General features: G+C 59.5%; 1 protein-coding gene across 1 annotated transcript; it reads right to left on the bottom strand.

Annotated features, from left to right (window-relative positions):
- Positions 1-18,791: 18,791 nt before the first annotated feature.
- Positions 18,792-21,761, bottom strand: ARC (activity regulated cytoskeleton associated protein). Its single transcript, XM_075550564.1, has 3 exons — positions 20,008-21,761; positions 19,743-19,850; positions 18,792-19,530 (listed from the first exon to the last, which is right to left on the bottom strand). The coding sequence occupies exon 1, from the start codon at positions 21,735-21,737 to the stop codon at positions 20,550-20,552; it is 1,188 nt and encodes a 395-aa protein (XP_075406679.1). The 5' UTR covers positions 21,738-21,761; the 3' UTR covers positions 18,792-19,530; positions 19,743-19,850; positions 20,008-20,549.
- Positions 21,762-27,453: the final 5,692 nt, after the last annotated feature.

Below are 27,453 nucleotides of genomic sequence, written 5' to 3'. Positions count from 1 at the left end.
AAGCCCAGCCACTATGCCCCCCAGCTCCCGCTGGCAGACGCTGGTGCCCTACAAAGCGCCAGCATGAGGCTTGCTGGGGAAGCACATTTCTAACACCTTCAGTGGATTTGCAAACGCCCCCAGAAGGGCAGTTGAAAGGGGGGCCGTGAAGTCGGGGGGGGGGGGGGTGTTTATGCTGACTCATCGCCATCAGCGGCCTTTCTAGGGGAACGCTGAGTCGACTCTGTGGTGGTGTGTGGCCCCTTAGGCACGGGTGACCCAGGAATCCTCCCCACGGGGCCTGGCGGGTGCCCCAGCAGGATGCACGCCTCTACCCGCCTCGTAGCAGCGCCCGGGGGGTGGGGGTGGGGGTGGCTACCCAGCCCCACAGGCAGGCTTCCCTTCCCTGAGTGTCTGAGACTTGCCTGTGAGGAGTCCGGAGAAGCTGCTTCCCTGAGAGTGGCTCCCCTCCCTCTCGGTTTCTCCCCCGAGAAATCTCCCTGGAGACAGCCTGACCCACACCAGCCTCCCTCAGGGCCCCTGGGAAGACTTCTTCCTCCAGAGAGAAGGTCTCAGCTGAATAAGAATCAGGAGCCTGGGAATTTCTGGCCCAGAGCGAGCCTTTGTTCCCTAAGGATTTCCCACCTGGATGCCCCAGGCTCTTAGAGGAAGAGGGACAGGCTCCCACCCCTATGGGCAGGACAAGGGGGGCTTGGGGTGAAGTCCACCCCAGGTGGGGTTGGGGGTGTGCAGAGTGAGGCCTGTGGGTTTGAAAAGCAGAGCTGGACAACGATGAACTCCAGGGACAACTTAAAAGACAAAAACGTGAACTGCCACGCTCTGAAAGGGCGAGTGAGGGCCTGGGAACCCTGCCCAGTAACCCCCACCAGAGGGTCTTCTGCAAGGGATTTCCACCATAAGCCCCCCCCCCCCCAGACTGGTGGCTGCCCCCAGGGAGATGGACCCCAGGCTTCTGAGAAAAACAGGGTCCGTCGGGTCTGTAGGAAGTTGGGCTGAGAACCAGTCTCTGGGCCATCGGACAGTGGGTCCAGAGAGGAGGCTGGTGGACCTGGAGAGAAGACTCCCAGAAGGACCACCCCCCGCCCCGTCTCCCGGCTGTAACTACCCAGGCGGCCATTGTGAGGGTCTCTGTCCCTGAGAGGACCTGTAAGGGCAGCCTCCTCCCCGGCCCAGGAGGGGGGAGGGTTGTGGGGTTTCTGGGTTCATGCGGTGTTCTGCAGGGAGACAGCTCCACTCCTGCCTGAGCGGAGGCAGGCTGGCACTGCCATGCTCTCTGTGACCCTCAGCCTTGGTCCTCTACCAGGCGGTTGGGCTATCTGAGAGGGGAGGGTAGGACTTGGGGAAGGCAAAGATTGAAGGGGAGGTCCTGGGGGGGTTGGGGGGGGGGCTTTCCTGACCCCACAAAGCTTTCCAGTATGGCGTGGTGGCCCCTGGGCCAGGAGACCGAATGGGCCCCAGTGCACCTTTGAGAGGTGTGCCCCCAAACCTACGCAGTGTACGCTGGAGTCCCAGGCAGGCCCACCCCCAGGGAGCTGCTGCAAGTCTTGTTTCCATGGCAACAGGACTGCTGGGGGCGGGGCTCCTATGCTCAGAGCAAGAGGCCAGGGTGACTGTGAGCAGCCTCTTCAGCGGCCAGTAGACCTCATCCCCTTGGTAGAAGTTCCAGAACCTTCTCCTCCAGCTGTGCTGTACTGGGCCATCCAAATCTACAGGTTGGGGGTGGGGTGGGGAGTGGACCCTTCAAAGTACCCCCACCCACGGCAGCCCTGTTCAGTGACCCCATCTCCTCAGCTGGCTTCTCCCAGTGTGTGAGCCGCAAGCTTGCAGTGGGGGGCCGGCATCAGGCGGGGCACCTCATCCTGCTCCCCTGTGCTCTGGCTCCCTGTAGGTCCTGCCTGAGGCCAAGGAGGAGAAACAGCTGGCGATCCAGGGGCCCAGAGGTGGCAGGGGGGTGGGGGGGGCGAGGGGAAGTGGAAGTGAGGGTGAGGGTGGGGGGTGAGTATGGGGGTGAGGTGGGGTGGAAATACACGGCTTGTGTGCTTGGAAAGGGCGGGCTTTCCCTCTCCACGGGGACTCCAGGAAGGGGCCACAGGGTCCAGGGTCCAGGTTCAGGCCATGCTGACCTTTCGTATACTGAGTTTCCGGTACCTGCAGGGAAGTTCACTGTCAGCAGGAGAGGACAGGAAGGGCCAGGATGGGTCAGGCATCAGCTGTGCATTGGGTGAGCTCTAGGGGTGGCCACATTGGTCAGCTGGGGTGAAGAGTTGCAGCCCCAACAAGCTGCCCCAGACAGGGGCCAGGAACCACACTCAGGCAGCTAATGCTGGGGGCCCGAGCTACAGAAGTCACAGCACAATGACATGGCGGTGGGTCTGGGAGGCCTGCAGGGGCAGTCTGGTGGGGGCATGGGGCTGCTGTGGGAAGGTAGGGGAGCGGGGAGGAGAGGGGATGTTGCGCTGCCGGGGGGCCAGGAAAGGGTGAGGTGGGGGCCTCCCGACACCAGCCCAGCTCTGCAACCCCCCTGGATCCCCACAGTGGGGAGTGGGCAGGCAAGGGCAAGGGCTGGCAGAGCCATGACCACACGGGCAGAAACCAGAGGGCCGCTGACACCAGGCTGCCCACCCAAGGCCAAGGCCAAGGCCAAGCCACAAAGGTACGATCGTTAGCTGGCGGTCTGCCAGGTACTGCGTCCCTGGCCGGTGACCCACACACTGCTTGTCCTGGGGTGGAGGGCAGGGCAGTCCTATAACTCCGACTCCCAGTGGGAGCGCCCCTACGGGACAGGACAGGCCTGCTCAGAGGTTCCCTAGGCTGTGCATGGCTTTGGACCACACAGGATGCTTCTCTCCCTGGATCCACCAGCAGCTTTGAGCCCCGTGACCCTCTGCACCACCAGTGCTCCTGCAAAACCAAACCCGCTACCGTTGAGTTGATTCTGACGCACAGAAGCCCTCTGCGGTCCAGCACCCGAGGTCGTCCAGCTTTGTGGGAGCCAGCAGCCTTGGATTGTCTCCCATGGAGCGGCTGGTGGGTTTGAACCGCCAACCTGGAAGCCCAACGCCCAGCCCACAGTGTCACTGGGGCTTCTTTTTAGCCATCACCCACCAAAACTAGGATCGTCCCTCCCTCCACATTTGAAGAGGGAGCTGCCGGCCCCATGGACCACCACGTCCCGGGTCCTAGCAGACAATGCTGGGTTCTCAAACTAGGAAGAAGCTCACCTGGTCCCTGAAGGGAACTTCCCCCAAGAGGCGTGTTTAGAACCACCAGTACCCTAAATGTTCCAAAGAAGAAGAGAATGAGGGTCTCTCTCGCTTCTCGCATCAAGGAAGAAAATATCTTCCAGCTGGCTCTAGGTTCACCCATCCTAGGTCTCATACACTGAAAAACAGGGAAATAGATTTTTAAAAGATTCAAGAAGGCCTCCCACAGCACCGGAATATAATAGAGATAAACCCCAATATGGAGTGGAGGGCAGACACAGAAACTATTAAAAAAAAAAACAACAGATGAAGCTCAAAGTGTATCCGAGGGGCTGTCAGGTGACAAGGTTTGGACCATTGCAGTCAGATTGACCGTGATAATGTGCTGCAGTCAGTCATCTGTCTCCCCACACGCTGTCTGGCCCCCAAGCGATTCCCATCCCTCAGTATTGGTTAGAGGGAAATGACAGGATGGCTTCTTCCCTGAGTAGATCCCACTGTCACCCACAGCCCTCTGCACACCAGCATCTCACCCTGTAAGCTCTGATGTAGGCACTGCCCCCCCCCCGCCCCCATGCAGATCTAGATGATGTGATTTACAGTCCTTGGATCACTGATGTTGGTGTCCCCTCCCCACCCCCATGCCCGGTGGACTTGGCTGACTTCTCACATAGACAGCTCCCTGTTTGGAAACAAGCCTTTAAGACCTCAGACGCTATTCTGTCTGGTAGCTGGGGGCGAGTGTGATGGTGGAGTAGGTGGGCAAGGGAGAGCTGACATCCAGCAGTTCAAGAAGGAAGGAGATGTTTTAAAATGATTTTGGTAGCAATTGTCTAATACTGCTTGATGCAATTGAACTGTGCAGTGAGCGGTATGGGGTCTGGATCCGCTCCTGATGAAATGGTTGATGTCTTTTTTTGGTGGGGCAGGACCTTTTTTATTTTAATTTTACCCTGACTAAAAAATCTCTGTGAATTCATTGGTGGCCAGGCCAGAGTGGTGCTGGGGACAGTGAACAAGCCCCAGGGGCCCGGCCTCCACCAACTCCCAGGCCGCATGGCCCCCACAGACCTTAGCCTCCTGGAGGCCCCGTGGCGGAGAACTGGCCTGCCTGGACCCACTGAGAGCTCATGTCATCAGCACCAGCACCCAGCACCTTAAGCATTTGTGAAATGAGGCCCAGCACGCGCGCCTGGCCCACTTACATTTGCAAGGCTCAGGTGAGAAGATGGTGGGGCCACGGACAGTGATGGGCGGGACTGCCTTCCACCGGCATGGCCCACAGCAGAAATGGATGTGAGAGGTCCCAAGAGAAGGCGGAGCGGGGCCGGCCAAGGTCTGGGCACAGGTTGAAGGGCCTGGAGCTAGCACGGGTGGGGGCTAGCTGGAAGAGGAGGCCGCTGTGGGTGAGGACACGGGAAAGTAAGAACAACATGTGGGGTGCGGGGGCCTGAAACCTGCATTGGAGAAAGCTTCTTGCCACTCACTCCTCTCCTGCCTTCACCTACCACCCACCCATCCACCCAGCCACCATCCATTCACATAGCCACTCATTCATCTATCCATCTTATAGCCACTCATCCGTCCACTCACTATCTGACATCTCCTCAGGCCTCTGGCCCTGCCAGGGTCCCCCCTGAACCCCGTCTTTGGATCACTGACTTGTTAACCCCTGAGTCCCCCTAGGTGAAGAGCGGAGGACAGGCACGGGGACACCTGATGGGCCTGGGAGGAGGTAATATGTGAGGTCGTGGGGTACACAAAGAGAAGAGACACACATGAGCCACGGAACAAGCAGAGTGGTAGGAGTGGCAGAGCCTCCCGGGGGCCAGAAACCGCTCCCCAGCAAGCAGGGCAGGTTCTCCCCCCGAGAGACTCTGTACCAAAAAGGGACGGTCTGGCCTCAGTCCCATCCAACTCTCTCCCTGGAGGGTACATACCCCCAAACCCGTCCTCAAGCCCACGTTGACCCACATCAGCCCCCCAGGGCAGCGTGGACGTGTGTCCAAGGCCGCCAATCTTTACGGGAGCAGAGGCCCAGGCTGACCTGGCAGCGTGGCCCCCTCACCCACAGCGCCTGGGGTTCATGGAGCCGGGGAAGGAATGGCCTTTGTCCCTTACCTGTTCCTGGCATTAAGCTTGTCCTGCATGAATGAATGAATGAGTGCTGCCAACGCCACCCCATGGCGTTCTCTGTGTGCACAGTGGTATACAGCCATTGCCACTGCTAGCACCTAAACTTTCTCAAACACCCCCCCAAAAAAAACCTGTGTCCAGCTTTAAGCAGTAGCCCCGCCCTCCCTCCCTCAAACCCTAGTAACCACTCCCCCACTTCTGTCAGTACCAGGTACCTGGCTCCCCCGCTCCCTCCCGCCCCCCCCCCCCCGCCACCCCCACCCCCCTCTGCCCAGCCGCACCCCTCCCCCACCCCTGTCACTGAATGCTGGCAGGGCTTGCTGCTGTGAGCAATGTGTCCCTTGATTAAAGAGCCCGGTGACACAAGATGGGCCATTTGAGCCCACCGCCCCCCCCCCCACCAGGGAGAAAGACAAGGCTAAGGGTGGCCTCTTGGAAGCCTCTGGGTGTGGGGTGCCGGGTGCCCACCGGCTGGCGGGCATTGGACTTGAGGCACAGAATCAGCCTGAGTCCCAACTCTGCAGTCATTGGGGTTCATACTGCATTCTGTGTTGTCTGCAGGGGCTGCCTCATTGAGCATGCCCGCCAGCAGTGAGTAAGGGACCCGCTCCACCCACCCCCTACCACCCCCATCCCCACCCCTCCTACCACCTTAACAGTGTGCTTTGGTCTTTCTCCCTCTTGCCTCCAAGACAGCTGCTTCCCGGGCAGCGGGAAGGGTCTGTCCAGGGGCATTCCTCTGGACCCTTCTGGTGGGCTTCTTACTCCTCACTGGCCGGGTTCCTCAGGGAAAGAACACCAGCAGAAGGGATCTGTCTGACTCACAGTCATCCCAGGGGCCCTTCCCCGACCCCACACTGTCAGTGAGGACAGCCCAGACCCCTGGGCTCATCTCCAGGCCTCCATCCTCCTCCTCTAAGATGTCCATGGGGCAGGGCAGTGGGGACAGCCCTTCCCACTGGCCTGAGGCTGGGCTCACCCCCAGGGGCGCCCCAGTCCCTCAGAGGCTCCTAGTAAGAAGGGCCTGACAAAGGAGACTCCCCAATGCCAGATACTCAGGGACCCCCCCCCCATGCCCAGCAACAACTTACCCATTTCTGGATGTCCATCCAGTTGGGCACCCCCAGTGGGGTAGGTAGTGGTCACATGCTGGGCTATTAACTGCAAGGTCAGCGGTTCCCAACTACCAGCCATCAGTGCCTTCGGAGAAAGAGGGGGCTTTCCACCCCACGAGGAGTCACAGCCTGTGGGGTAAAAAATAGGCTGTTGTACCCCCTCCGACAGGGTCAATAGGGTCTCTCTGCAGACCAGCAAGCCCCATGTGAGTTTTGGATGGAGGGCGCGGCCAGTTGTGTCCGTGCCTGCAGCGCTCTCTAGGTCTGTCCACCACCCCCGCTGCTCTACAGTGGAAACAACCTATGGTTGGGGGACTTATTGAGAACCCCCCCCCAAGCTGGGCCCTGGGCCACATTCCTGTGTCCTGTCTCAAGGGGTATCCCCATGCTGTCCAGGGACCATCTCCCACAGGGATGAGCGGAGATGGGCCCTCCAGTCTCCTGTGAGTGTGACCCATGTCCCAGGCTCCCTCCCTCCCCCTCACTGAGGGAAGAACCTGTGTACCCTGTGATTTAGGGTCCCTGAGTCATGGAAAGCCTGAAGCGTCTTCCCAGCATGTACCTGTCATTCCAGGATGTCTCCCTAGCCTGGGTGGACAGAGACGAGACAGGGATGGTGTTTGGAGGAAGGACCCCTTTCCCAGCGCACGAAACCAAAACTCAAAGTCACCGGGCTCCGCCAGACTCAGCACGCTGATGGTTTGGGGTGGCTCCTCACCTGTGGCCAGTCTGCTGAGACCGGGCTGCACTGATTGATTTCGGGGTGTCCCCGCTGTCACCCTGCTTCGGGACTGAAGGCCGACTGGGTTTGAGGGTGTTCTTTGGAGGGTTTGCCCCCCCCCTGCCCCTCCATGTACTCTGGAGGTGTAGGCTGCAGCTTTTGCTCTGGGAACTCTGTCTGTGGGGGCGGACCTCAGAGTTGCCCACCCCTCCTCCTTCAACAAGAGGCCTGTCTGCAGTGGGATTGGAGTAGATGGACCAGGAGGAGGCCCAGACCCAGGCAATCCCCCCACCAGCCCCTCAGGCTCTCCTGCCCCCACAGCTCATTGGGACTCCAGGCACGGAGCTCCCTCTGAGGGAGCAGTGTGGGCGGGTGACAGGCCTGGGGATGCAGCTCTGGCTCAGCGGACAGGCCGCCGCCCCCGCCCCAGGGCCCTACTGCTGCTGCCTGCAGACTGCCTGGCACACCACAGACCAAGGTCCACAAAGTGCTGCCTCCACAGCTAGGGAAACCGAGGCAGGAGCTGCAGTCACCTCTCCCCTCCCCCTCCACACACACTGCTGAGGAATGAGGCAGGGAGCCCAGGATGCAGATGACAGTGAGAAAGGAGGGGCAAGGAGGGGTGGCTTCTTCAGACCCCTCCCCTTTCTGCTCCTCCCTCAAACCTGCACATACACTCACATACACACACACACACACACACACACACATACACACACTCCACCGTCCAGGCATAAAGCCCATCTACCAAGGATGCTGCAGGTACCACAGCTTTGTTGCCATAGCAACACGAGGATGCTGGAGGAGGGGAGAAGGATGGAAATGGAGGTTTAATGGAAACAACAGTTTGGACAAGTGAGGAGCCAGGGAGACATAGCAGCAGGACGCTGGGCCCAGCTGGGTGAGAGGCCCTGGCGACCGCTGTGGTCAGCACACAGATACATGGGCCTAAGGGAGAGGGCCTGTCTCTCAGGGGCAGATAGACACACAGACCACACACAGCTCCAAGCTAGGCTGACTCCACCCCACCTCCGGCACCCCTGTGGCAGGAGCTGGAAGCCTAGGGGACAGACAAGGAGACTGGGGAGTCAGTGGGAACCAGACAGTTGGAGGGGCGTGGAGCAGCTCTGGACCATGAAGTGAAAGGTGGACAGTCCAAAGCACAGGCTGCTCTGTGGAGAAAGGCCAGTCGCACAGGCAGCAGCTTCACAACTGCCCCTGCTGACACACCCCCCCCCCACACACACACACACAGACCCGGCAGGTCTCAGCAGTGGTCACGGCAGGAGTCAGCCCACAACTGCCCACTGATGGCCTGTGGCTCAGAGCCAGCAGCTGTGAGGAAAGCTGGGGCTGGGGCTTCATGCCCCAGAGACCACCCCACCCCACCCAAGGGCGACTCCCCTCTGATCGCGGATGATGAGAGGGAGGTTGCTTTTTAATTTATTGTGCTCTTGGGGTCTGGAGGCGGGGAAGGGGGTCCTGGCCCAGCTCTGCCAATCCCTCCCCCACACCCTACCGTACCTCGAGGCCAGTCCTGGGTCAGCACACCCCTCTCTCTGTGCAGCTGAAGCAGTGGGTTGCCTCGTTCCCGCATAATGCAGAGGAAGCGCCCAGCCTGTGCCACCAGCACTGTCCATTTGGGGGGCAGCGCCCCGTCCGCTGTATGACTGGCCGGGCGGCCAATGGGCTATAGTACAAACGTGTTTAATCACCACTGGACACCCCGCCTTGAAAAATAAGTTTGGAAACATCTTTGGGTGTCACGATGGGTCCAAGTGCCTAGAAACCAGTGGACACAGCTGTCTGAGCAGAGGAGCCGACCCCCAAACCCCTGTCTCCACACCTGAGAAGACTGGGAGGGCTACCATCCCGGCAAGGGGCCACCTTAGAAGGCCCTGGTTAAGAGTGGGAGGAAAAGGTAGGCTAGAACTCAAATTTGTAAAAGAATCTAGACCTCCTGGACAGATGGAGCTCAGGGCCCCCCACCCCCACCCCAAGTCTAAGGTCCGGAGCCATCGTTCACAGGCTCACTTCCATGTTTAAAATAATCAGCCATTTAAGATGAACAGGTCAGCCTGGACCCAAGGACACAGTGGAGCGGGTTAGGACAGGAGGGGGCATGGAAGCAGACTCTCAGGGAGGAGGCCTGGATGCACGGGGGGGGGGGGGGGGTGAGACAGCACCCGTGGGAACTAGAAAGCAACCCATGATCTGCTTTGCAAGGCTTCACCTATTTCATCATTTTTTTAAACTTTTCTAAAAATTCTTGGCTTGATGGCCTCTGCCGAGCCTCCTTTTCGATGCCAGGTGACGCACCCACAGATTGTGGATACTAGGACACGGGTGTCTTTGAGGGGACTCTATTCCAGCACCACTGGTAGAGGCCGGACACGCCGATTCTCCTGGTGCCGTCAAGCGGATCCTGACCCTCACACGCCTTGGAGGCCCACGGGGAGCTGCCCCGGGGTGTCCCAAAGCTGTGGTCCCCTTTTTGCTTGTGTTCATTTTGGTTGATGTGTTGCTGCGGCTGCTGCTGTTGAAATGATACCTGGTGAGATGTGTGACAAGTCCCCTTTGGTGGCCCTGCATTCTTTGAGTTGGGTGACCTCCCTCCCTGCCCTTACTGATTGTGTCTGCCCCTGCACATAAACTCACTGCCCCCGAAAGGGCCTATCTAGCCGGCGTTATCGCTCTGATCCCATAGAGAACACCATTATGGTCAAAGTGAGTTGTTTGTTTTTTTAATAGTTGAACTAAACTATTGTCTGGTCTAAGATCTCGGGTGCCAGTTTTTGGTTGAAGGGTCAAAGATTCCCACGGGGGAGTCATTCCAGGGGCTCACCCACCCTCCCTGGCTCCAGAAAGCCTGGAGTCGATGAGGATTTAAAATTCTCTTCTACATCCCCCACTTTTGATCAGGATTCGTGATAGATCTTTGATCAGAATGTTCACTCATGGTAGCTGGGCACCCCCCCAGGCCTCTGGGCTCATGGCATTGGAGACATCCTGACTCCTCCAGCTCCTGAGTCTGCAGCTTCGTCTGCTGCTCTGGGGGAGAGAGGCCGCGTGCTGTGCCTCGGGTGGCCGAGAGCAAGCTTCCGAGCCCCCAGACGCTGTGCAATGAACTGGGAAGCAGAGGAGAAGCACTAAATACGGTGTTTGGTGAATTTACCAGACTGCCCCAAACCAAACCCCAAGCCCCAAGAGGATTAGGACACTGTAGGACCCCTTGCCCCTCGGAGAGGGGAGAGGATGGTCTCCAGGAGACAAAGGGACACACAGCAAAGAGCACACCAAGGGTTTGATGGTTCCATTGATTGTGCCAGCTAGGCTCCTGTGGGAGCATGTGGGCGGAGTTCAATCGGGTCGCAGCTTGTTTGGAGGGCAACCGAGATAAATAGCTCATTGGAGGCAGCCCTCCCTTGCTGCCTCATCTTCTTGTTGGCAGGACACATTGAGCCACGCAGAGACCTGCACTAGCCCTGTGATGCTTCCACCGCCACTGGAGCCACAAAACTTCCCACCCACGGACCCTGTGATCTTCCTGCACCTGGCATCATTGCATGTGGCTCCGGGGGCCTGAAGAGGGATTTATGGACTGGTATCAGACTTATGGGCTAATAGCGCTCATGGACTTGATCTGGACTGGACTGGGATGTTTTCTTGATACACAATGACACTTTGATATAAAGCTCTTGCTTACATATATATGAGTGAATGAATTCATTTCTCTAATCCATCTGGCCCAGCACAGAGGGGGCCCTGGAGGGAAGACACACCTGTGCTGGAGGGCACAGTGCACCCCTGGGGAAGCAAGGTGGAATTCCAGGAGAGTGAGTGGAAAAGGTGTTGAAACAGAAAGCTCCGTCATGTCCCGGACATAGCTGCACCTCTGCTCAGGGCTTCCACACACCCACACGGAAAGAGCGGGCCAGCCCTGGGAGGGAGGGGGAGAGGGAGGAGGAGAGTTCATGGTCCTGCCCTGGGAGGGGGGTTGGGGGAGAGGCCATGGTCTGGCCCTGGGAAAGGGGGGTGGGGGAGGAGGCCTTGCCTGACACTGAAGTCTTTAGCCCTCTCTTGAGGCCCTGGGGATCACACACCAATAAGACACAGTCACCAGGTCACCCTGTGGTGGGGGGGAGGGGGCTGTCAGTAGGGAGGGAAGTGGGCAGTTGGGCGCCCAGGTTACTAGGTCAGATATCAGCTGACACCGGAGCACTGATGAGATGGGGGACCAGGGCCAGCCTGGGACGATCTACGGTCATCGCTGGAGGGGACTGGCCTGTGGTGGGCAGAGGAACACTCCCTACCCAGGCATTTCCTCGCTCTTCCTCTGCTTCTCACTCCATATAGAGATATATGTTCTATATGTGTAGCCTTTTTATATACACACACATACACACATGTATATATACACATGCGCACACATACATGCATACATACACACATGCATGCGCACATACATACGTAGGCACATGTACACACAAACATGCATACACGCATATATAGATTCACATGCCCACACAAACACACATACAGGACTTCACAAAGTTTATAGGAAAATAGAGTTTTAAAGAATGGCATTTTTCACAGCGTTTTCGAGCCCCCTGGCATTCTCAGTCTGTGTAGAAAGAGCCCTGAGGGCAGAGTGGGGTGAGCATTGGGCTGGAAACTTCAAGTTGACTGGTTCAAACCCATCAGCTGCTCCTATGGAGAACGGTGAGGCCGTGCGCCCCTTTACATCCTATAAAGATTTACAGCCTTCTGAAACCCCATGAGACAGTCCTGCTCTGTCCTGCAGGGCCACTGTCAGGACAGACTATGTAGCAGTGAGTACACACACACACACACGTGCAGCAGCACACACACACACAGAAGGGAGAAGGCTGCTGGGGTTCCAGGCACACGCAGACTCAGGTAGTTAGTTTATTGTGCCAGCCTGGCCAATAAACACATGGGATTAATTGAAGGGTGGAGAGATAAATGGCTCAGAGAGCCTCGCCTTTCTTGTCTCTCGCTCTTTGATCATCGGACCCGTGTACGGCTGCCCTGCTTGTTCTGTACCTCAATTTGCAACCTACATGACCTGTGGGACACCTAATCCATAGACTGTGTCACTGTAATTTGAGGTTCCTTCAAGACCTGCTTCATCACACCATGGGAATTTACATCTCTAGAGCTGTTGGTGACATGCCTTGCTGTTTGCTGCCTGTGCTGGGATAGCCTGAATCTCTCCACAGAGGACTACCTGATGGCCCTCAAGACTTGAAGGACTGCCAGTTTCTCAGCTGTCTCACAGGAGTGAGTCGCACTGAGCCATTTGTACTGCTTTATAATTTAACTGTTCATTTCTTGTATGATCTATCTATCTATCTGTATATAATTTAACTGTTCGTTTCTTGTGCTATATATCTATCTACCTGTATAAATATGTATATATATATATAATTATCAGCAATCTGGTTTTGACTCTAGAGAGCCCTGTCTGACACTCAGATGCACAGGTTTATCTAGAGGAGACGCCTGTGCGCCTGTCTCAGTGGTCGGCAGCAGATACGCTCCTGCAGTCTTCCCTCAGCCCTGCACTAGTCTGTCTGTCTGGCATCTTCAAAAAAGATCCAGGGCAGCAATGGCTCCTAAGGGCATCTGTGGGGCCAGACGCATTCAAGGCAGAGAGCGGAACTGACTGTCAAGTTCAGGTTAGAGTGACTTTCGGGATGGCCAAGGGGTCGCCTTGATAGATTTTCCTGAGGGCCTGGGCCTTTATTAGGATGAGGCTTTCGGACTCTTGAAAGCTTCCCTGGTGAGCGAAGAGGGCCAGGAAGGTGGCACCAAAGTGTTTCCTGCTCGTTCTTGAAGGACCTCGGTTCCCGACCTGCCTAACGCACTGCCTTTCAGACAGCCCCTCATGTTGTGACCACCCCCAATCATGAAACTATTTTTGCTGCTACTTCATAAGTGTCATTTTGTGACTGTTATGAATCAGGCGACCCCCATGAAAGGGTCATTCAACCCCCAAAGGGGTCGCGACCCACAGGTGGAGAACTGCTGGCCTAGGAGAGCCGCACTGGGAAGCCTACATCTTCCACTCTACAAATCCCCAAACTCCAGGGACACTGAAACGGAAAACGATTGGGGTCCTCGAGGGTGCTAGAACGCCTGTTCTGACGTGGCACACACTGATGAGCACCGAGTTCTCCCAAGAAGGCCGCGGCTGCTGCCGTGGCTGTCACCGTGGATGGTGCCGCGCTTATCGTTACGGTTGTTTCCGTGGTTGTTGTTGCCACGGTGGTTGCTACCGTGTTGTTGCCGTGTTGTCAGTTCCACCTCACAGTGAACTTGTGCACAGGGAAGGAAGCCCTGCTGGTCCCACACCATCCTCACAGACACCAGCTCCTCTGAGCCCACTATTGCGGCCGCTGTGTCAGTCCATCATGTCAAGGGTCTTCCTCCATTTGAAGACCCCCTATTTTACCAAGCACCTTCTCCAGGGAAGTGTCCCTCCTGGTGACATGGGAAGAATATGCGAGGGAGTCTCACCATCCCAGCTAAAGAGCATTCTGTCTGTACTTCTTCCCCGACAGACGCTCATTCTCCAACTGCTCTCAAACCCAACACATGAACGCTTCCTTTCTTCCAGCTTCCCTAGTGCCTACCCGGCTCGCATGTGCCTATGTGGTGCCTGAAAGCGCCATGGCCTGCTCAGGTGTCAGGGAGAGCAACATCTGGAGCACTCAAGGCTTACGTCTAAGCGAGGTGTCAGCTCACTCCACGTGGAAGAAGCACACCAGCCTGTGTGATCCAAGGATTGCGAGTCATAAGATCGAAGGTCAGACGAAGGAATGGTAGTCAAGATTAAATGCTGAGTTTGCAGAAAGCTATGAAGGACAATGAAAGCCCCAAATCCAGGGTCCCCTGGATGAAGTCGCCCCATGACCCCCTCTGACCACTGATGAGCGATGTGAGCAGTCTTGCTATTAGGCAGTGGATTAGCTTTCCCATGGAGTTAGCTTAACATCCAATACCTTATCATATGTTCAACTTTCTGACCCATTTCTAAATTTGTTCTAGTTTTTAGTATTTTCTACTTTCTTTTCTATTGAGGTTTTTCTCTGTTCCATTTTGTTATTTGGTTTTGTTTTATTTGGGGGTTTATTTTATTTTTCCCGTTAAATCCAGGATTGGTAAATCTGGAGAGACAGTGACTGGATGGAGAGTTTCTGATTTCTTCACTGCTGCTGCTAATGGGTGCTGAGTGTCGATCCAGGTGAAACGAAACCCTCCACAGCTTCAGGAGCCCGGGTGTGCTGGGTTCGGTGTCGGGAGGAGTCTCTTCTCCCTCAAGCATGATGTTGTTTATTGGCTGTGAGCATGTTTGTTTCCCTGCGCTCCCCTGTAACCCACCCTGAAGGCTGCAGTCTCTGATGATCCCCAGCAAGTGCTCTCTGTCCCCCTGACTTTCCGCAGGCAACGTTACGCTGCAGGTTGTGAACAAGCCTCCCCCAGTCCTGATGCCCTCGTGTCGCCTGGCTTCTCAGACGGTCAGCGTAGCACACAGACTGAACACCAATGGTGAAAGGATGGCAGGTGCAGCACATCTTTCCTGATTGCAAACCAGGCAGGGTCTCCTTGTGCCGGTCCCCCATCTGCAAGCCGCAGTGCTCAGGGTTCCCACGCTTCGGGAGGCTCTTTCCAGCGTGTGATGATCCCCACAGTCAAACGCCTTTGCAGAGTCACCAAAACGCGGGCTGACATCTCGCTGGCATTCTTCCTTTCAGCCAAGATCCAGCTGACGTCCCAACGACATCACTTGTTCTGTGTACTCTCCTGAGTCTGGCTTGGATTTCTGGCAGCTCCCTGTCACTATACTGCTGCAACCATGACTCATTCTCTCTCTCTCCCTCCCTCCCTCTCTCGTCTCTCTCCCTCCGTCCCTACACTCTCTCTCTCTCTCTCTCTCTCTCTCTCTCTCTCTCTCTCTCTCTCTCTCTCTCTCTCTCTCTCTCTCTCTCAGGGCTCCCTCTGTATCTATCTACCTACCCCCATATATACATACGTACATACATACATACCCAGCAGGAGCCCTGGTGCTGCAATGGTTACCTATTGGGTTGCTAACCACAAGGTCAGCGGTTCAAAACCACCAGACGCTTCGCAGGGGAAAGATGCGGCTCTCCACTCCCGTAGAGAGTTGCAGCCTCAGAAACCGCGGGGCCATGGGGGTTTCTGTGGGGTCACTGTTACTGGAGGCAGACGGCAGTGAGTCTGGGTTTTACCCACAAGCCCTCACCCGCAGGGGCTGGAGCTCTGGGCCACCGTAGTGAAAGAACCAGGCTTCTGGCCCCCAGAGTGTCCTCCAGACAGAGATGAGCCAACTGCTTCCGTGAAACTGCCCACCTTGGACCCCTACGAGGCTTCTCCTTGACTGCAGCAGGGAGTCTATGTGTGTGGGGGGGGGTGTCCCTGGACAGAGAAATCAGTTAAACACCTGAGACTGAGGCCATAGGTTCAAGGCCATTCATAGCCAGGTGCCTGGGAGCAAAGACCTGATGGCCTGTATCCAGAAGCCTCCAGGAGCACAGTCACTCTCTGTGGACGGCTCACTGGCCTCGGTGGCTGGGGGTGTGTGGGTGGTCAGTCTGCTGCACACAGGTGCCCAGATGGCAGTAAGCCCCTTGAGAAGGAGGGGTGGCCCAGTGAGAAAATTCGGGAGCTGCTCGCCTGAGGATGGATGGCCTCCCCTGAGACTCCCCGGCCTCAGTTTCTCCAAGTGCACAAAGAGCGGCCAGTTCAGCTGGGGATGAAGATGTCCTGGGCCTGGGTCTGAGAACAAAGGGTGGCGCTGCCTGGCCCCCTCCTTGAAGTAGGGTACAGGCTGGGAGCTTCCCCAGTCTCGCAGGTGGGTGTGGCGGAGCCCCAGATGGTTCACGGGGTGGGGGTGGGGACATCAGAGAGGAAGCATGGAGGGAGCTGCCAGTGACAGCCTGGGTCTGGCCTTGGAGGTCAGTGTGTGGCCAGGAGCTGTGTGCAGCAAGTAACCTGACCAGCTACTGGGTTAGGTTGCTGGCCTGGGGTCAGGAAGTGAGATACCTCCCATGGTCCCCTCCTGGACCCCCAGCAGCAGAGCCTTCCCAGTTGCCCAGAGGGAAAAGGTGTTCAGAGGAGGTGCCCGGAAGATGGAGCAGGTGTGGGTGCTGCAGCTGGACCGGTGGATGCTGGGACTCAGTCAAGCACCCCTGCCTTCAAACCAAGCAGCCTCTCGTACTCCCCCACATGGAGACCCTGACCCCGAACCAGCCCCTCTGTGGGCCTGCAGCCGCCCTGGTACCCATAAGGACAGCTCAGGGGGCCTCCGAGGTGCCTTGTCACAGAAGCGGACGGTCTCCACATTCTGCAGGGGAGTGGTGGGCGGGCTGCAGCCAGTGAGCGTCAGGCCAGCTGCCCAGTCAGCACTGACCAGCTGTACCCAGGGCCCCTTGGCTCTGCCAGCTGCAAGCAGGAAGCACAGATGTGCTCTGTCCAGGACAGCTGTGCGTTTGGCTCACCTGGAATCCTGTGTGTTTGCCTCATCTGGCGCCATGAGTCCTCCTGGGGCTGAGGGAACTTGGCCACCAAGTGTACCCTGGTCCATCTTTGCTGGCCAGGACGATAGGCCGGCCACCCCGGCCATTTCCGGGATGGCCTTCTCCCCGGGGACTGTCTTCTTTTGTTCCAAGTGTGCCCAGCCCACCTGCAGGCAGGTGTGGCCATGTGATTGCAGACACATCCTTACCAGGGCCCCCCTGCAGAGCCCAGCCTGGGCGGGGCGGGAGTGGGGGAGGGCACAGGACCATGTGAAGCAGTTCTGGGTGGGGACGTGTTTGTGTTTGTGACAGCAGCTCAGCCTCGTACTGACTGTGCATTCTCAAGTCCTGCCTCCTGGTCCTTAACCTGCAGAAGTGATGGTGACCCCAGCCCTGGTGCTCTTGGGACCCTGGAGACTCCAGCCTTGGGGGGGGGGCAACTGGAAGCTCCCTGAGGGCCCTTTCAGGGCAGCCCCTTGCACGTCGAAGGCTTGCTTTTGTCGAGAGTGGTGTTGTGCGGCATTCTCCTGGGCCGCACAGTTAGCTGGCATCAGACTGGGAACAGAGCCCACCCACCAACCATCCCTTCCCACCACACTGCCCCGGCCATTGGGCAGCCCCTCCCTCGGGCTGCGTGCCTCCCCCTGGTATCCCCACATGACACAGCTTTCCTGCTGGTGCTCAGTATGGCTGGGGGAGCAGAGGTAGAGAAAGATCCAGAGCATGCCACATCCCTGGGGGTACCCCCACCCCATCCTACCCACCCAGACACAAAACTGGAGTTCAAATAGTTGGCAGGGTTCAGATATCTCCCACAGTTGGGGGACTCGGGGTACCTCTCTGGGAGAGCCACTGCTGTCCCCTGGTCCCCACAGTGTGAAAGCGGGGGGGTCGTCTGAAAGGGGTGCTCCCCCCATGGAGCACCACACTGCCAGCCAGGGGTGTCCTCTGCGGGGTTCAGGTCCTCCCTCCCCGGCCCTCTCAGCATCCTTGGACTCACGCTTCTCCTTCCTAGGTGGCAGCTGAGACAAAGGAGTCTGGCCCTGGGTGGGACTCCCAGCAGGCCATCGCCACCTAGCTGCGCCTCATCAAAGGGCAGAACTGTGAGCAGGTGAGGAGACCATGGGACTGACCCTGGTGGCCGTGGCGGTCAGTGTGACGACCCAGTGTTGCTGGGAAGGCCTGTTGCAGTTGTGAGCCCACACACACCCCCACCCCCGCCCTCTGCCCCTGAGATTTCACTCAACTTGAAGTCAGAGGCCGCGTCATCTGTGGTGTGGGTGGGCCTGGTATCAACAGTTAGAAAACATTCAGCACACATCTGAGGCTGTTCTGAAATGATCCCTCCGTGGGCACCCTGAGAAGGGGCCGCCAACCCTTCCTGCCGCTGCCCTCCGCATTTCAGACATGCCCTCCAGCCCCCGCTGCCATATGAACCAGGTCTGCAAAGCACCACCCACTAGTGCTCCTGCTTCTCCCACTGAGCACGCAGAGGTCCTGCCACGCGTCCACAAGGGGCAAGGCTCACTCCTGAGTTCTTGAACCCTTGCGTGGGTAAGGCCAGGGACTGCTGGCCCGCTTTGCATATGAGGAGACAGGCTCGGAAAGACCAAGGTCAGGGTCCTACCACAGCCAGGACCATCAGGCAGTATCCTTTCTGGGAATCCAGCACCCAACCCTGCCTATGTGGAACCCCACCCTGCTCACCCCTCAGGGGAGGGTTTGCCAGAGCCAGGGGCCAGCCTGGCCTGCTGGTCACCCTGAGCAGGGGTGGGCACTGAGCAGGACCTGGGCAATCAGAGGAATATGGGGGAGGAGTGTCTGCACCCCCAGTGCACCTATCCTTGGTGCCTACCGGTCCTGCTCCCCCCCCCCACCCTTCACTATCCCGTGCTCAGAGAGCCCCTCCCATTGTCCCCTGGAGGCTCTCCAGGGTCATCCTGCAGGCCTCCCCTCTCCCATCCCCACCCAGGTAACTGAGAAACAGCCACAGCAGCCAGTCCAGTTTCCATGTTTTATTAACAAAGGTTATAAAAAAAATATGCTGTCTCGGGGAAGGCGGTGGGTGGACACAACCAGGACCGCAGAGGAGGCTTGGTGTGTGTGTGTGTGTGTGTGTGTGTGTGTGTGCGCGCGCGCGCGCGCGCACGCATGTGCGCACACAAGTAAGGGGAACAGTGGCCACACTCTCGGGCCTCCCTGTGGCCGTGCCAGCCTGCATGTGGACTATGGCTTAGCTGAAAAAATAAACTCTGGGTGGTTGGCAGGGGCACAGGGTGGTCTGTCAGAGCTGTCATCAGAGTGGTCCCCAGAATCTGGAGACGCCCAGTGGAGAGGCAGAAGGGGACCCCAACAGTGCCTGCCCCGGCTGCAGACATGAGGAGCTCGGCACTGGGCCCAGCCTGGGCAGCTGCAGGGCAGAAGAGCTGCCCTCAGCCCCAAGAGCAAGGCTTCTGGAATCTCTGGGGCTGGGCTTGGGGCCATGCAGCAGGGCTGGGCCCTAGCCTCAGGATTCGGGGTGCAGGAGGATAGAGCGCAGCGAGCAGGGGCTCTGGGATGAACCCCGCTCCAGCCGAGGCGCTCAGGGTGGCCCGGGGGGCGACCAGCGAGGCCGGGACCAGGCAGGCCCTGGCCTTCAAGCTGAGCTGCCTTCATGCCCAGCTCTGGGGCTGGGTGGGTGCGGGACCACCTCTCCGGTCCTGTGTTTCAGGACTTCTCCTGCGGGGCAGCCAGGGAGGAGGGCAGGGCTGTCTAGGCACAGAGCCCAGCTTCTCGGCGCCTTATCAGACCTAAGGAAGAGAGTGGAGAAGGGTCGACAGTGAGGTGCAGCCAGTTGGCGAGGGCATCAGCAGGGGCATCTGGGGACCTAGTGCTAGAACTGAACATTTGGTGGGGGCAGGGAGAGTCCTCTGAAGATAGGGGACTGGCGGGGGTTGGCTGAAGCCCCTAGGGTTCCTGCCCCCCATGGTCAGGAGGGTAGAGGGCTGGGGTCTCTCATTACCTGTCATCACTCTCCTCCGAGTCCCTCGGCTGCATCTGGGAACCCAGGTACTGGGAACCCGGGGCTGCTGCCATGAGTCACAGAGGCCTTTGGGCACGTGAGTCACCACTGCAGGGAGTGAAGGCAGTTCGTCAGAGGCAGGGGTGCAACAGCCTGTTTCTGCCTATGCCACCCCCACGCCCCCTCCCCACACAAGACCACCCAACAGGAAGGGGCCTGGGGCCCTCCCAGTCCTCAGGTAAGGGTGTCATGGGCAGGAGCTCACCTGAGGTGCCAGGACGCTGTCTGCTGCCACCTTCTCTACTTCATCCCGAGGGGGAAGGATCCTGGACAGCCGGATGGCCCTGGGGAGTGAGGCTGGCTGCCTGGAGTGGCGGCTCTGCATGGAAGGCGTCACCGGAAGCTGAAGTTCCCTTGGGCACTGGGTCTACTGTGATCTCTGTGCACACCACCTGCTGCACCCTGAGGTCCTGGCACTGAAGGAAGCAGGGCTTCCCTCGTGCACGGGGGGGCGCAGTTGATGAGTGGAGCTTCAGAGGGGCCTGAGAGTGTGGGAGGGAGGACCAGGAAGACAAGGAGGTGTGTGTGTGTGTGTGTGTGTGTGTGTGTGTGTGTGTGTGTATGTACGTGCGCACAGGGCAGGGGCTCTGGCATGAGGTGTTGTGCTGTTCTCAAGGGGGTGCAGTACAAATGACAGTCCAAAGTCCAGGGGGCACCCAGGGAGGATTCCCCATAGGAGCGGGGTCCCAGCTCTCAAGTCCCTGGACAACTGCCCTGCAGGTGGCAGGTGGGCTGGCCCAGCGCCCCCTACTCGGCCTGAGTCCGGTCGCTGGCCACGGACTCATTGGTGAGGGCAGGTGTCAGCACTTCGGCTGGGTCCTCAGCGGGCAGCGGCTGCCCAGTGGGCTCTGCGCCCTGCTCCAGCCCATCCTGCACCTCCAGGCCCTTCTGGATAAGCTGCTCCAGGGTCTTGGGAAGTGGGTGTCGCAGAAAGCGCTTGAACTTGGGCTGCAGGGTGCCCACCACGTACTGGATGACCTCCTCCTCTTCAGCGTCCACATACAGGGTCTGGTAGAGGTCCCGCTTGCGCCAGAGGAACTGGTCAAGGGGCTCGCCCTGCTTCTGCGGCAGGTCCAGCTCCCGCTGCATGGCCTCGCGGGACAGCGTGCCCTCGCTGTACTGCAGAAACTCCTTCTTGAACTCCGCCCAGTTCCGGACCGAGCCCTGCTTGAACTCCCACCACTTTGTGGCCGCCCCGTTCATGTGGTTCTGGATCTGGGAGAGCCAGTACTCCTCCGTGCCGCCCACCTGCCGCAGGTACTCCTCCAGGTGACTCAGGAACTCACGCGGGTCCTCGAAGATCTGCGTGTCCACTCCGGGGCTGGGCTGCCCGTCCTCGCCGGGGCCCCAGGGCGGGTACTGCTGGGCGTCGGGGGGCTCCTGGCCCGGCAGCTCGCCGGCCGGCGGTGGGGTGATGGCGTAGGGGCTAACGTTGTAGTCATAGGGGTCAACCTCTTGGCAGTGGCTCTCTGGACCCCCGACGCCCACGGAGACGGTGCGGCGGGCCGGCTCGCTGCCCACGGGGTACTTGGCGCCCATGGCCTCCAGGCGGTCTGCCCAGCGCTCCAGCCGGTAGAAGACCTCCCGCCACACATGCACCTCGCGCTTGACCCAGCGCTCCAGGTTGGCTACCGTCTCCTGGCAGCGGCACAGGCAGGCCTTGATGGACTTCTTCCAGCGCTGCGAGTCGCCGCTGGGCACGTAGTCATCCAGGTTGCTCTCCAGCTTGCCCACCGACCGGTGCAGCCCCTTCAGCTCACGCTCCACCTGCTGGGTTACCTCGGCCAGCAGGTGCCGGTGGGTCCGGCGCACATGCTCCAGCATCTCCGCGCGGCACCGGCCGATCTGCAGCACAACGTTGGGCTTGCCGGCCGGCGCGCCCCGGGGCCCGGGGCAGGCGTGGAGGCCGCCGGTCGTCCTGTAGTCCAGCTCCATAGCGGGCAGGCGGGGCAGGCGGGCGCGGACGGCGGCGCGGCGGAGGCAGGAGGCTGCGAGAGGAGGCAAGAGGCCGTAAGCTCCCGGAGCGGCTCTGCGCCCTGCTGCCGCGCCGCCGGCTTTTATGCTGCAGCGCCGGGCCGTGGGCGGCCGCTCCCGGAACCCCGGCGTCCATTGGCTGAGACTCGGCCCCGCCTCCGCCCCGCCCCCGCGCGCCCCTGCCTGCGGGCTGCGCTGACTCAGCCGCGACTGGGCTCCCGCGCTGAACGACCCCCACTCGGGCGCGCCCACCCACCTGGAGACCTCCGCGGCCTTGGCACGCGCTGGGCCGGGAGGGGGGGTGTGTGTGAGGGGAGCCGAAACTGGCTTTGACTTGTCACCGACTCCCACACACACATCCCAAGCAGGGTAAGGAGGAAAGCCCCTCCCCACCAGGGAGGCTGGAGTCGGGGTGGGGGGTGTTGTCCACCTCTTGTCCACCTGGGGCGGGGGTGGCTGGTCGCTGCTAAAGAGCCCAATACCCAGGACCTGCCGAGTAGGGCTTTGCAGGGTGTGTGGTCACTTCCGACGCCCCAGCTTAGGGGTTCTGGCGGCCGTCGTCCGGTTGCTGGCCTTCTGTGGCCTCATGTTCCGGTCGGGGGGGGGCTCTTCCCAGCGGTCCTGAATGGCTCCCTACCCTGGTGTGAGTGTGTGACCCTGAAGTGTTTTCCTGCCTGGACAGGACTGCCGCCCCTTCCCCCAGATCTATGGTGTCTCCCAAGACTTCGGCTGAGCAATTCTGGGGTTTCTGCACCTGAAACTTGGGGTGGGAGCAATGACAAGGCCTTAAGACCACGGAAGGGGCTACCTCTGGCCCCTCAGAGTCCCAGCCTCAGCCTCAGGGGCGCCGGGGCAGCTGCAGGGGGAGGGGAGGAGACGGGAAGCAGGGCGGGGCTAGGGTGCCGCTGCCAGCTCCGTCACCAGCAAGCAGCACGGAGGCTCTGGCCATATAAGGAGAGGAGCACCGGAAGCCAGGTTCCCTCCCAGGGAGGCCTCACAGACTCCTGGCGGCCGGTGGGGAGGGGCGCCCTTACCTTGTCCCAATATTGGAAGATAGGGCTGGTCGGGGCCTTATGATGGTACTTGGGGACTGCAATGCACTCCCCACCCCCACCCCCACCCCCACTCACACACTTCATCCATCCCCTGCAGTTAGTCACTCTCACTACACACTCATGCCCCCACGCTATAGCAGGCCCACAGGTCCCACACTCACTGAGCACCCCCTTGCTCACCCTCATCCCCCCTTACTTCTCCCTGGAGCCCTACCCTTCCCCCGCTTACCCAATCTGTCTCTTCTCTCTCTGGGCATCCGCCCCTGGGAGGGGGGGGGAGTGTCTTTCTGGCAAAATCTCCCAGAAATTCGCTCTCCTGGTGTGTCTAATTAAAGGCGAGTGGGTGGGCAGAGAAGAGGAAGGAGGGGTGGGGGATGGGGGGCAGTGGAGCTGAGAAGCTGCCAGAATTGGGCCTGGAGGTTTCCCTGCTGTGGAATCCCGCTGTCCTAGTGAATTTCCCGTGAGGGAGCTGTGAGCTGCAGGCTGGCATGTGCGAGTGCCTGAGTTGCATGCATGTGTCGTATGCATGTGCATGCACAGCTATGTGTTCATGTGTGCACATGGATAGGTGTATATGTTGTGTGGCGTGCTGCATGTGTGTGTGCACATGTGTTGTGTGCACCCATATGTTGTGTGCCTCCTTGTGTGTACGTGTGTTGTGTCCGCACGTGTGTCTCTGTGTGTGTGCACGCGTGAGATTGTTTCCGAGACCCAGTTAGTGAATATAGCCGTCATGGGGCCCCTTCCAGCAAGCCTGTATCTGGGGCCTCGGGGCGTGTGTTGTGGAGGGTAGCTGGCTGCTGTGTGTATGTGTGTGTGTGTGTGTGTGCACACGTGCATGTGCGGTGACCATGAGCTGCCACGCACTCACGTGGGCAAGTGGGGGAAGGCCCACAGTGGCCCGGTCAGGGCAGGGCTGGGGCTCAAACCTTCTGCTCAGGTGCTGCCCACCCCCACCCCCTGCCCCCACAGGTCTGATGATGCTGGCAGTCCTGGTCTCCATGTGACGGCCCGAGAGATGGGGGTGTTCACACAGCATCCCCCGCCCAGGCAGGAGCTGCTCGGGGACTGCACACTTTCCGGTGACAGGTGACAGCCACAGCCATTGCTGCTCAAGAACATTTAATCGCTGCCCAATTATCACCCCAGAGGCCTCACCAAACCCCGCACTGTGCCCAGGGCCCCATTCTTCCCCTCCATAAGGAAGCCGTTCTGCCGCCCCCACCAAAGCACAGGGCTTCCCCCGCCCTGCTGCCGCGTGGCCCTCCACTCCTGGACCCCAGGGCAGGTGGGCATGGACAAGCAGGGGCACTGGACCTGGCTTCCAGCTCTTGGCTGCCGCAGCCCCCCAGCTTGTGCTCTGGATGAGGCAGCAGGCTGGTCTACCAGGGCCAGGAGCCCAGGTTCCTAGCCCCAGATTCACACCTGGGTAGTTCTGATGCTGACCTAAAGACGGGCCCTCCACCTGCCCCCACCCATGCCAGCCTGCACCCTGGCTCCTCTCCAGTCACAAGGGCCAGCCCCTGGGGACAGGGTTCACCCCCTCCACGCTGCAGCCCATGAAAACACACACACACACAGACACGCACACACACCCTCCTACAGCTGCCTTCAGTGACCCTTCTGATTGCTCCAAAGCTGGGGCTACTTCCTCCTCCAGGCAGGACCCACCTGGTACCCTTCTGGGGCCTGTCCAGGTCCAGATGTCCCTGCTGGGTGGTGAGTCACCTCTGCTCAGCCCTGTGCTGACTCAGCCCTGCCCCCTCTCTCCTCTGGCCAGGAGCTCCCAGGCGCCATCTCCAAAGATGTGGTCAATTTGTACTTAGCACCCCTGGGGGACAGCTAGCCTCTTTCAGGGGGGCCGACCCAACATTCACACAGTACACCCACGATGCATGCACACACACATGTGCACATGCAGCTGTATACATGCTTGCACACTCATGTACAGGAGTGAACCTATTGACACACATGCATATACATGCACACAGATGCACAGATGCATGCATATAAACGTGTGCGCGCACAGAGAAACTTGCACACATGCACGCATACACATACACACACTCCCAAATCCAAACTCACTGTTGATGTCTACTCATGGCGGACACACACACACACACACGCACACACGCATGCACGCACAGCTGCATTGTTTGCCAGGCATCCAGCTGTGCTGCCCCCATGGGGGCTGAGCCTCATGCCCTTGCTCTGCACCAGGGCCACCCCATCCAGGGCTGTGTGAACCCAAAGGCAGGCCTGAGAGTGTGCCCAACATGGTCTCGTCCCCATCCTGTGTGCTGGCTCAGGCTGGGGACTTCCTTCCCCGGCCCAGCGACTTGGGTTGAGGGGGCAGAAGATCACAACCGCCCCCCCACCCACAGCCACAGGGACTGTGTGCAGCTCAGGGCCTCCTCAGGGGTGCTCCCATGACTGCACTCTGCTAGGGGAGGGCTGGGGGTTGGGTTGGGGAGGGGGTGGATTGCACTTCCCCTGAGGCCCCAGCCATTCCCTGGCCAGGCCATGGCTGGCAGATGCTGTCCTGGCCACCTTGTGGCCCACATTCTCCCAGGGTGGCCCCACTTTTGGCTTTCTGCTCAACCCTGGGCTCTAGCTCCTGGCAGCTAGCCTGCCATGTTCTTCTCAAAGAGTCGGGCAAAGTTTCTGGTGGGGGGGAAGCCAGATGACAGAGTGGGGTGGCGGTGGGCCTTCTTGGTCTCATCTGCTCCCTTACCGGCATCTGCCCCCAGGGACGGGTGAGGTTGGGGATTCCTGTCCTGCCCTGCTGGGCCCAGCCGCCCAGGCACCCATCCGCCCATCGGCCTGCTCCCAGAGGGGTCATCCTCAGCCACACCAAAAGGCTGGGTGAGAAGAGGCAGCAGACCCTGTGTCCTCAGGACCCATCACAGGATCAGGCCCCTGGAGCCCAGAGACAAAGGGCCGAGCCCTGACGGTGGGCCAGCGTCTCTTGAACAGGGCCTTGTTCTAAAATACAGTCTTTGCCTGTGCCAGCAGCCAACTAGGGCTTGCTCTGAGCACCAACTCAAACCCACAGCCGCCAAGGCTGTTCTGACTCAGGGGCCTGTGGACAGAGCCAAACGTCCCCCGTGGCTTTCCCAGGCAGTCTCTGTGTCAGTGGTGTCAGGGTGGACGGTGAGTTTAAACCTTCTGTCTTCTGGTTTTCAGCCTAACCCCACAACCATAGCACTGAGGCGGGTTACTGATCCCATCTAGAGGTGTCCATGCACAAAAGGAGGACAGACGACACAGGAGGGACAGAAGTGACACATCCACAGGCTAAGGGACACCTGAGGGACTTCCCCTGGATCACTCTGAGGCTGCAGGCCCCCAAAACCCTAGCCCCCGACTCCTAGCCTCTGCATCCATGAGGCCACCACTGGTCCTACAGTGCTGAGACATGGGCACTGTCTGCCCAGGAGTCCCGGCTAGTCTCCTTGGCTGTCCCAGCCCAGGGGGCCAGCTGCCTGCTCACCTGCAGCCCACCTACTCCTGAGACCTGGACCTAGGCTCCATCCCAGGGGCCCCTCCCTCTGTGCCTCTTCTCCCCAGATGATTCCTCTGGTGTCAGCTCAGAGCTGGGGCCACATGTCCCCAGCTGTTTGGCCAATAGAGATGGACTGGTCGCAGCAGCCAGAAGTCCTGCAGGCCCTCTTCCTCCTCCCCTCTCAAGCGAGCAGATGTTCACTCGCTGGCTGCTTTGCAGGAGGGCTGGGACAGCTGCCTCGACACTCCATCTGTGAAACGGGGTGACTTCTGGCAGTGGGGATTCAAGGGCTGCAGCTGGGTCCTGGTCAGTGTCCTATTCGGGGACCTGCTCTCAGTCTCCTGAGGCCATGTCGCACTGAGGACAGGGCCATTGTCCATGGGGCAACTCTGGCAAGCAGGAGGTAAGTGGCAGGGAGGGGTGTGTGAGACATCTGCGGTAAGAACTCCCGTCTGGGCCCCCTGCTGTCCACACCATCCCACTCAGGCTCTGCCCCACACCTCCATCCCCTGATGGGACAGGAGGCCTGGAGACACAGGCTGTGGGACAGGGGCTGGGCACTACCCTGCGAACTGAGCTGGGGGGCGTGGTGGGTGTGGGGGGGGAGAGCAGGCAGGATGGGGCCAGGAGGCCATGTGAGTCCCTTCTCATTCCACAGGGAGCCCCCTTCCAGCCTCTGAGACTCCAGAGGGAGACAGAGCAGCACAGAGGGGAGGGTCTTCCTAGGAGGACCCCTCCAGGGAAAGGCTTGAACAGTGAGATGTCTGAGTGCAGAGAGCCAGGGCCTGGGGGCTCCAACAGACAAGGCCAAGCCAGCCCCACCCCCGGCCTTCTGGGACTTTGGGAACATTTTCTCTTTGAGGTGCCGCACCCCGCCCCCCCCCCACTTCCTTCCTTCCTTCCCTGCCTCCCGCCTGCCTCTCCGGCTTGGCGGCGTGTCCCTGTCCCTGGAACAGGCAGCCTGCTTGTTCCGGGCCCCCACACAGACCCTCCTCCCTCCTTCCTGCCGCCTGCTTCGGCCCGCCACCAGCAGCCAGGGAACATTTGTAATTTTCCAGTGAGCCTGGCACCTTGGCCGGCAGCTCTCACGCCCTCGGATGTCCTTTCCGGCTGGGAG

Source organism: Tenrec ecaudatus, chromosome 5 (assembly GCF_050624435.1).
Source record: "Tenrec ecaudatus isolate mTenEca1 chromosome 5, mTenEca1.hap1, whole genome shotgun sequence".
NCBI classification, from domain to species: Eukaryota; Metazoa; Chordata; class Mammalia; order Afrosoricida; family Tenrecidae; genus Tenrec; species Tenrec ecaudatus.
Note: the sequence above shows the minus strand (reverse complement) of the source record. Positions and strands in the feature narration are given on the sequence as shown.

What these genes read in the sequence shown, in the direction of transcription:
- ARC (XM_075550564.1), bottom strand. Translation starts at nt 21,737, where the DNA reads ATGGAGCTGGACTACAGGACGACCGGCGGCCTCCACGCCTGCCCCGGG.